This window comes from Cryptomeria japonica, chromosome 3 (genome assembly GCF_030272615.1).
Source record: "Cryptomeria japonica chromosome 3, Sugi_1.0, whole genome shotgun sequence".
Lineage (NCBI taxonomy): Eukaryota > Viridiplantae > Streptophyta > Pinopsida > Cupressales > Cupressaceae > Cryptomeria > Cryptomeria japonica.
The window spans coordinates 311,570,677-311,581,590 of record NC_081407.1 but is presented as its reverse complement, the minus strand read 5'-3'; the positions used below and the strand labels follow the sequence as shown (position 1 = coordinate 311,581,590).

At 35.6% G+C, this 10,914-nt stretch overlaps 1 protein-coding gene across 1 annotated transcript; it reads left to right on the top strand.

Annotated features, from left to right (window-relative positions):
- Positions 1 to 9,109: 9,109 nt before the first annotated feature.
- LOC131874125 (secreted RxLR effector protein 161-like) lies at positions 9,110 to 9,712 on the top strand. Its single transcript, XM_059217367.1, has one exon. The coding sequence runs from the start codon at positions 9,110 to 9,112 to the stop codon at positions 9,710 to 9,712; it is 603 nt and encodes a 200-aa protein (XP_059073350.1).
- Positions 9,713 to 10,914: the final 1,202 nt, after the last annotated feature.

The following is a 10,914-nucleotide window of genomic DNA, read 5'->3' as shown; positions in this document are numbered from 1 at the left end:
GTTGATTGTTTCACTTGGTTTTATACCAAATTCATACTTTTAGCATAAACTCATTGAAATTCAATTCACTTAGTGTTTTTTTTTTAAATTAGTAAAAGCATTGAAGTCCAATCCACTTAGTGTTTTTTACTAGTAATATAATTTAACCCTAAATGAACTACAACCCTACTTGAACATTATTTATAATCTTTATTTAACCTTAAGTGAACTCTAATTGTATTTTTTTTTATATATTACATAATTATAATGTAATATTAATAAATATTATTAAATATAATATAATCTAACCCCAATTGAATTGTAATCATAACCTTAAATTAACCCTAATTGAATTGTAATATAAAACTTGATTTACCCTTAAGTGAACCCTAACCACAATATTTTTTATATAACATTATATAATTTAACACTTAATTGAACCATAACCCTGATACTTAACTCTATTTGAACCCTAAGTGACTTGTAACTGTATTTATTTTGTTATATAATTATATAATATTATTAAATATAGTATAATTGAAGGAGGAAGCAATGGGAGCTATGTGATGGGAGCCTTAGGAGCTAGGGTCTATCCGCCCTAGCCACATTTGCGCTTACATTTTGGTTTAGCATTCGAGCACTTGGAATTTTTGTTGTCATGAGCTAGAGGTGTTGTTACACCCCATTTTATGTCTTATAGATACTTTTAACTTTCATGTTAATATGTGTGTAATTATGCATGCTTGAATGATTTTGTAAAAGATATATTTTGATATGAACATAAAGTAACTTGAATGTTTCTCATTCATAATTAACGAAATATGATTATTAGAAATATCGTTTAAATGTTTATAACATCATGTAAGTAGTGGCTAACTATCGTCATGATTACTAAGTTGGATGAAAGATCCACTTTGCCCTCTAAGATGGAGAGGGAGAGTATCATTGGGGAGATGACCATAAATGTCGTGAACAAGAAAGTAATGTCATCCTAAGTTTGACACACACATTCACATAGGTCTCAATGTTGAATCACACAATCACATAGGTCTCAATGTTGAATCAGAGTATGTGGTTAAGTTTTATACATTGTCATAAAGGTAACCTTGTGTCTTGATTTTTGATTAAGTCTATGTTAAATTCTAATTATTCTTATGGCCTAATTGCTAGTTTTGTCTAATGGCGATTTTTTTTTTGTCATGGCCATCAATTTTATTTTCTATGAGTTATCATCTTAAATGATATTAATTTAATATAATTATAACTATTTTAATTACTTAAATATAGAATTGAGCTCAAACGAATATATTAATTTATTATTTTAAAATGACAATAAAGTTATACCTTAAAGGCCATTTTAAGTTATTTAAATTGCAAGTTAAAAATAAACATTTGAGCATTTAGATATAATTCCATTCCCAATACTTAGATTATGAAATATCAAACTTAAGCTAAATTTATATTTAAAATATGGCTGATATTTAGGAACTCCCTCATTAAGAGAGGAATGTTTGGCTTTAATCAAATCCTATTATCTTGGAACATATGCACCCATATGGGCTAATCACGTGGCCTTGAAAAACACTCAATTGACTATATTCTTGCAATCATCTTCATAGCACACTTAATAAGACATATTCTTAAATGTGTGCATGACTCAGGAAAACAATTGTGCTACATTTAAGGAGAGAGTAGAGCAATAATTGTGTGGGAGGGGTATTTTTGGGAAGCATTCATCCTTTCTTGCTTAAAGGATAGAAAAGTTATCACTATCTTTACATAGTGAGAAGAGGAGAGTGTATGGAGATAATACGATAGAAGAAGAAAAGTTTCATTATTAATTTTGTTTACGGTATTACTTAGAGTTTTTATCCTTTCCTTCTCATTAAACTTTAAGTTATAGGAATTTTGGAGATGGTTGTTTAGATTTTATGACCAAATGAACTTTCTATAGTGTACTAGGATAATGGAAGTCAATGTTGGAGTTCATATGCAACAAGTACTCAACATACTTGAGCATTAAGTTAGCCCAATAAATTTCTTATTCTTGTTTCATTAAACAAATAGTGGGTGGGAGTCAGATATTCTTACGTTTTGAGAAAATAGTTATTTTAGTGTGTGTGATGTTGTGTAAGAGTTGAGTTAGCTCGATGAGAGTTGGTCTATTTAACTTCATTTGCCTTATACCTTGTCGTGGGGAGTTTGGAGAATAAGGGTTTTATTTTCTTTTGGTGTGGAAGCTTTTTCTTCTCAACTTGGCAGTAAGAATATCTCAAGATTTATTTTCAATAGATTTTTTCTCTATTCTGAAAGAATGCTAACATGAGTTTTAGAAGATAGTTTTTCTATGTTAGTGTTGAAAGGAAGCCTAAGTGTAGAATAACACTTCCAAATGCTAAATCTAACAAGAGAGGTGATACAAAAATTTCTTACAAACTTTTAAACAATATCAAATTAGATAAACATGTATATATAATCAAATTTAACAAATAAAACCACAACACTAGATATATGTGGGAAAACTCTTTCGAGAAAATACCTACACTCCAAAAGCTAGACTCAATTGTATTATCAACAACAACAATAGCTGGATTTGGATCCCCAACAAGGTTAACCACTGTGCACCTTTGCTGCTTTCTCACAGTACAATGCATAGAGCCAATGCTCTTTAGGAGTAGCTACAACAAAGAGTTCAAGAACAATTCAGGCAACATAACAATGCCTTAGAAATAATCAACCCGTCTCATACAAAACCACTAAGGCATCAACATATAAATAGAGCTCATCACAAAGAGGTATGTGCCCATGGTTTCCAAAACCATCTTCAAAGCCCAAGAGGTAAGTTGTGTCACAAGCAACACCTTGCTAATCTAATGACATGTTGCCCATAGCAACTTCTGAAGCAACAACACCTATCTCTTCCATAATGGTCATCTTGCCCAATGTAATGTAAGTACAACATAGAAGTTACCATGACCAAATAGGTGCCTTCCTTACCTCACACCACTTGTCAAAAGTGAAATCAAACCATAAATCTAGAATGCTAAAAGATAACTCTCCATAACTCTTCCATTGAACTAGAAACCATCATATTCATAGTAGAAATTTGTCATAATCTTGACATAGCAACGTATGACATTAGTTTCCAAAATTTTAGGACTTCCAAAGTGGGTGAAAAATAAAACAAATAATTAAATCAACATGTTTGGATTCTAAGGCTAAGACACCTTAATCCCAACATTCTCCCACTTGTTGAAGACCTATCAAGAGTCAAAAAAATCTATCACTTGCTCAAGGCCCCAAGGCCCATAGAACCGACACAACATCCAAACTTCTCAATGCTCACTGGCTTTGCCAGTGCATCTGCAACATTAACCAAAGTATCAATTTTTCCAACTTCACCTTTCCATCTTCCACCGTATCACAAACAAAATGAAACTGTACATCAATATGCTTTGTTTAGGGATGGACAGTAGGATTCTTTGCTAAATAAATAACACTTTGGTTGTCATAACAGATAGTAATCTGTCCTACATCAAATCCAACATATGAGAACAATCTCTTAAGCCAAATGACTTCTTTGCAAGCATGAGTAGTTTCCATGTACTTTGCTTCAATTGTAGACAAAGCGACTACAAATTGCTTCTTACTCATCCACCTCACTACATCACCAAACATCGTGAACACATATCCATTGGTGAATCCCGTTGAGAATGGGTGTCTCAAACTTGTAGCTAGTTGAAATCTCGATGAAATGGCATTTGGTTTCTGTAGTGAGCAGTTCAGTGTAATAAGGGAAAAAGCATGGAGCTGTGTCACACTTCAAGCTAACTGGGGGTAGTTTGATCAGAACTACTCCCAAGTTGCATGGCGCCAAGTGGCACCTACGTGATACCAGAAGTTTGGTCGGACTCAGTTTGGTTGAACTTCCTTAGTTCAAATGCTTTCATTAAAAAAATGAATTTTTATTTTACTTTTAGAACTAAGGCTAGTCCGACTAGACTAAGTTCGACTGAACTGAGTCTGGTCGAATAACCTATGTGTCATGTGATGTGGTATAAAAAAGGTGAAAAAATATGCATTTCAGAAAATTTTAACTTTTGCCCTATTTATCTTCAGGCATAATTTTTTTTACAAAAATAAAAAAATACCCTTTTGTAGAGCTCAAAGTCACAAATTTGGTCATATAATTTTTTTAGTATTTTGATTATTTTTAATGTTTTTTATTAATTAAACATTGCGAGTAGGTTTTTAAAGTTAAAAAAGAAGCTAATTAGAAATTAAAAAAAATATTAAATGATATGAATTTTTTTTTAAAAACTTATTTTTCACTAGGTGAGAGAATCTTCTCCAAAAGTGTATAATTTTTTTTTTATAATGATAAACGTAGTAGTCAAAAGGTGACGCTAAATGAAAACTATCAAATTCAGTTATGTTGGGCTTCAAAATATTATTACGAGAAAATATACATCAAAATTTAATTTTTTAACACTGCATGTATATGTCCTTTATTTGGAAAATAAAAATCAGAAAAAAATAAGTTCATTTTCATTTTTTTGGTGACGTTGACTAGAACCCCTGATTTTCAACATTTTTTAGTAATAAAAGACCTGTCTTTGAATGTATAAAAAAAATGTCAATTTTTTTTTTAAATTTAAAAAATAACAAACATAAATTTCATTAATATTTCTACATTGGATCAATTTACATCATTTTGAAATTCAATATAGAATTTGTCACTTTTATGCGGTCGAAGTTAAACAGTTTTAGTTTTGTTGGCCACTTCCTTTATAAAAGTGTGACACAACATTGTGCTTTTACCCATAACCTTTAGTGTTATTGACAAGCAACTGAATAGCTTTTCGTGTTATACACTCACTTAGAGAAGCACATGTGAAAGTGTTGCGAGATAGCTGGGGATAGGAGAATTTATCTTCTTTACCATCCCGTGGCTTTGAGAAGCACATGGAAAGAGTGCCGTGGGATAATGGGGTATTGGAATTTCCCGCTACCCCATGTGGTAAAAAGTGGCCTGACAATGGTCCTGTGGGATAGCGGGAGAGAGCGAAGCAAGGAGGCTTGTTCTCCCTGCCACCCCGTAAGGTATCTGATGGTTCCCAAGAAGTCCCACGAGCTAACGAGGAGGTAAGGATACTTTCTCTCCTTGCTACTCCACAACTTAAATAAGAGCTTACAGAGACTCTTGTGGGGTAACAGGGAAGCATGGAGACTCACTCTCCCTACCATCCCATGAGGTATCAAAGTGACTATTGTTGATAAGTTAAGAGTGATAATGGTGGGGACCACGATTGAATGCAAAAGAATTTTTTGAGCTATATATCAATGATTGGTCCAAGATGGAATGACTCAAAGGATGTGATGTAGAAAACACAACATACTATCGACAGTCTGAGGAAGTTCGATAGTTGGAGCTAAAGAACTGAATCAGACCATTTTTTCATAGACCTATAAAATTCTAAAGAAACGGTTGCACAAAGGGGAAGAAGATTGATTAGTTAGTTGAAGGATAGTCGATTGTTGATTTTGTTGGATGTTGAATTGTAAACCAATTGTGAATGTAATCTTCTGAATTGCTACCGGAATAGAGAGTAGATTAGAGCATGCAATTTTTAACTTGTATGTAAATTGTTTTTACTGTAATACAAGAGATACTACTTTGGTGTGTGATTTTTTCACCCGTAAGAGTTTTCCTACATGAAAATTTGATGTTCTCTATGATTGTGTATCTTTGTTGTTTACTTTGTTATTTTTTGTTGTGCATCTTATTCACTATAATTTGGATTAAAAGTTATCCATGTTTCTCTCCTCTAAGAATTAACATGTAGGAATGTTTTTCCGTACTTTGCTTTCCTTACAAGTGGTATCAGAGCCTGGCCAGTTGTTTTATCCTTGTGGGTAGGACAAGGTTTATGTGTTAATTCTGCAGTGGGAGTTTTGTAGAGGACTTGTGTGTGAATTGCAGATTGAAGATGGCGAGCACATTAGGAAGATTAGACATTGATAAGTTCAATGGTGGCAACTACAAGTTATGGAAACTCAAGATGGACAACCTATTGGTGGACAAAGACCTCTGGGTTACAGTGTCTAAAACTAAACTAGCATGCATGAAACAAGAAGATTGGGACTCCACAAATAGGAATTCGAAAGGGATGATAAGGTGATGTCTTGTAGATTCTATTCTCTTGAATGCTCATGAGGAGAAGACAATAGCTTCTTTGTGGAAGAAAATTGGTGACATTTATTAGGGAAAATCTCTGGTAAATAAGTTATTCTTGAGGAATTAGTTGCACTCCTTGAAGATGAGTGAAGGGACATCTGTCGCAGACCATCTAAATGTGTTCAACATGATTGTTGTATAGTTAGCTTCTATGGGAGTAAATATTTAGAATGAGGATCGTTGTATGCTTCTGTTGTGTTTGTTCCCTGACACTTGGGATCATCTGGTGATGGCTATTGGGAGTATAATAACCACCTTCAAAATGGAAGATGTGGTTGCTTCGTTGCTTTTAGAAGAGGCACAGAGAAAGTCTTCTGAGATGGCCAAGGAGGATCTTGCTGTTTGGGTTAGATCGAAGGAAAAAGGAAAGCAGAAGGACAATAAGTCCAAATACAAATTGAAGGAGAGATCAAAGTCTCATGGGAGGAAGTCCAAGGTGAAGTGCTGGAATTGTGGGTAGTCTGGTCATATCCGAAAGGATTGCAAAGAGGAGAAAAAGAAGAAGAGGAACTCTTTTGATACCATGTCTTCTTGGAGTGATGCAAATGACTTCATTCTTGCCTTGACAACTCAGACAATTGATAATGCCCGGTTGATCGATTCTCGAAGTATGAGGAATATGATGGTGGAAGGGTGTATCTAGCTAGTGATTCATTTCTTGAAATTCTTGGCCAAGAAAGAGTCATAATCAGTTTCCTAATGGAAGAGTTAAGGGAATTGATGGCGCGATGCACATACCTGGTTTGGATCGTAATTTTCTTTTTGTTAGCAAGCTGAATGATGTTGGTGTATATATTACATTATCTGGTGGTGGTTGTAAGATGACTTGAGGCTCCATAGTGCTAGCTAAGGGTGCACAACTTGGCACTCTGTTCAAATTGGATGCACAATCTGTTCAATGTAATAGTGGCTCTATAAAGTTTGAAAATGATACATGGAAGGAGAACGTTGCAAGTTCAATGGAGGTCAAACTTCCTGGTAAGAAAACGATGTTATGGAATCATATACTCGGTCACATTGGAGAAAAGGGCTTAAAAGCTCTGAAAAACAAAAACTTGGTTGAGGGGATTGATGATTGTAACTTTGAATTTGAATTTTGTGAACATTGTGTATATGGAAAGAAACACCGTGTTTCCTTTTACTCTAGTGCTCATAGATCTTCTAGTTTGCTGGATTATGTTCATTCTGATGTTTTTGGTCCAGTTAATGTTCTTTCGTTATCAACATCTAGATTCTATATTTCCTTTATAGATGATTATTCATGAAGGGCATTTGTATACTTTCTGAAAAGTAAATTAGAAGTGTTCAGTCAGTTTTAAAGAGTTTAAAACTTGGTTGAAAAATAGATTGGTAGGAAAATAAAATGCATAAGGACAAATAATGGCAGTGAGTCCCGTTCCACAAAATTTGAATAATACTGTAAAGATCATGGAATTAAAAGGTTGAATAAAACATATTTAGAATACACCTTACACTCCATAACAAAATGGAGTTCCTGAAAGGTTTAATAAAACATTGATGGAAAAGTGAGAAGCATGTTGAGTGGTGCTAGCCTGGAGCAGAATTTATGGGCTGAGGCTGTGTCCACAACATGTTATCTACATAATAGATTTCCCACTTCAACGTTGGTAGACAAGACGCCTATGGAAGTGTGGTTTGGTAAGAAGTCCTCTCTAAGACATATTCATGTCTTTGACTATGAGGCATATGCATATGTGCCTGATATAAATAGATCCAAGTTGGAAAACAAAGCTGTCAAGTGTATCTTCATTGGCTATGGCCTGGGTGTGAAGGGATACAAACTATGGAATCCTATGATTGAGAAGGTGTTGTACAACATAAGTGTAATCTTCCTTGAGTTGAAGCCTACCTCACTTGATCTATAGCCTAAAAAGACAGAGAAAGAGGAAGCAGTTGAAATTCCTGTAACTCTAGAAAAGTAGGAACTGCGAACTCCATGTGTACCTGAAAGAGAGGAGAGATCAAGAAGCTCCAAAAATTTTGATCAAGAGGAAGAACAAGAATCTCCACCTCAGCCATTGAGGAGATCTACACGAGAGAGGAGACAACTCGATAGGTATGGTTATTCAATGCTAGATTTGAATTATGCCTATGCTTTGATTACTAACACTGATGAACCTAGGACTGTGATGGAGGTAATTCAAATGTCTGATTCAGATTCTTGGTTGGAGGCTATAAACGAGGAAATAGTTTCACTAAAGAAGAATGAAACATGGGTTCTAGTGCCTTTTCCTGAAGGTCAAAAACTAGTTGGTTGCAAATGGGTATTTAAAAAGAAAATTGGTTTGGATAGCAGTGTGGAAAAGTTCAAAGCTAGGTTGGTCACAAAAGGTTATTCCCAGGTAGAGGGAATTGATTATGTAGAAATATTTTCTCCTGTAGAAAATTTGACATCTATTGGACTTCTTTTGTCATTTGCAGTAGCATATGACTTTGAGATTTTGCAGATGGATGTGAAGACAACGTTCCTTCATGGAGACTTGGAGGAAGAAATCTATATGTCCCAGCTTGAGCACTTTGTTTAAAAAGGTAAAGAATCCTTGGTTTCAAAGTTGAAAAAGTCTCTTTATGGTTTAAAACAGTCACCTAGAATGTGGTACCAGAAGTTTGATACATTTACTTTGTCATTGGGATTTGTACGATCAAAATCTGATCATTGTGTGTATTACAAGACTAAGAATAGTTGTTTTCTTATCATTGTTTTGTATGTGGCTGACATGTTGTTCATTGGGAATGATAAGGGTATGATTTCTGATTTAAAATCTCAGTTGTCAACACATTTTGAAATGAAAGAATTGGGTGCAGCTAGGTATATTCTGGGGATGGAGATCAATAGAGAGGAAAAATAGAAAGCTTTGGCCTAGTTAGAGAATGTACATTACTACTATCCTAGAGAGATTTAACCTGTTTGATTGCAAGCAGTTAGTTGTTCTAGTGTTGCAGGGAATGAAGCTTTCTATTGAAGATTGTCCAAAATATCCTTCTGAGATGGAGGACATGTCCAAGGTGCCCTATGCAAGTGCAGTTGGCAGCCTAACGTATGCAATAGTTTATACTAGGCTAGATATTGCTCAAGTAGTGGGAGTACTAAGTCGGTTTATGGCAAATCTAGGAAGGCTACATTGGGATGCTATGAAGAAGGCGTTTATATGTCTGAGAGGTACTTCTCAATATGCTCTCTATTACCATGGTAACTTGGTTGGATCACTGAGGACTGTCAACATTCAGGGATATGTGGATTCTGATTGGGTAGGGGACATTGACAACAATAGATCCACCAATGGATATGTTTTCACGTTGAATGGTGGTGCAATAAGTTGGATGGGCAAGCGACAAGTTGTAGTCGCTTTGTCCACTACAAAGGCAGAGTACATGGAAGCAACTCGTGCCTGTCAAGAGGATATTTGGCTTAAGCGTTTGTGTTCTGATGTTGGCTTTAATGTAGGGCAAATTTCTATGTGTTGTGATAGTTAGAGTTCCATTTGTTTGGCAAAAATTCCCACTTCCACGCTAGGACGAAACATGTTGATGTGCAATATCATTTTGTTCGTGACATGGTGGAAGATGGATCCTCTAAGGAATGTTGCAGATGCGTTGACCAAGCCTTTGAGCATGACTAAGTTCAAATGGTGTGTTAACTCTGTGGGCCTTGGAGCTCATGTTTCTCTTTAGTATCGAATGTTTTGGAGATACCAGTAAGTTATTCGTCAAGTGGGAGAATATTGAGAATGGGTGTCTCAAACTTACTGGTTGAAATCTCGATCATATGGCATTTGGTTTCTGCAGTGAGTATTTTAGTGTGATAACCTTTCATGTTATTGACAAGCAGCTAAAATAATTTTTCGTGTTATACACTTGCCTGGAGAAGCGCATGTGAAAGTGTCACGGGATAGCGGGGGATAAGAGACTTTGTCTTCGTCACCACCCAACAGATTTGAGAAGCACATGGAAAGAGTGTTGCAGGCTAGCGAGGTATTGGACTTTCCTGCCACCTCGTGTGGTAAATAGTGACCCGATGATGGTGCTGTGGGATAGCTTGGGAGAGAGAGCGAAGCAAGGAGGCTTGTTCTCCCAGCCACCCCGCAAGGTATCTGAGGGTTCCCAAGGAGTCCTACAGGCTAATGAGGAGGCAAGTAGACTTTCTCTCCCCGCCACCCCATTGCTTAAAGAAGAGCTTGCAGAGAGTCTTGCAGGGTAATAGGGAATCAAGGAGATCCGCTCTCCCTGCCATCCCACGAGGTATCAGAGTGACTACTGCCAATAAGTTAAGAGTGATAGAGGTGGGGATCACAGTCGAATGCAAAACAACTTGTTGAGTTGTATGCCGATGGTTGGTCCAAGATGGAAAGACTCAAAGGATGCGATGTAGAAAACATAGTTTTTTATCAACATTCTAAGGAAGTTTGACAATTGGAGCTAAAGAACTGAATCAAACCTTTTTGATAGACATATAAACTTCTGAAGAAACAGTTGCACAAAGGGGAAGAAGATCAATCAGTTAGTTGAAGGATGGTCGATTGGTGATTTTGTTGGATTTTGAATTGTAAACTGATTGTGAATGTAATCTTCTGAATTGTTGCTAGAATAAAGACTAGATCAGAGCATGAAATCTATAAATTGAATGTAAATTATGTTTTATTGTAATAGAAGAGATACCGCTTTGGTGTGTGGGTTTT

Coding starts and splice junctions, on each gene's coding strand:
- LOC131874125 (XM_059217367.1), top strand. CDS start 9,110: ATGTACATTACTACTATCCTAGAGAGATTTAACCTGTTTGATTGCAAG.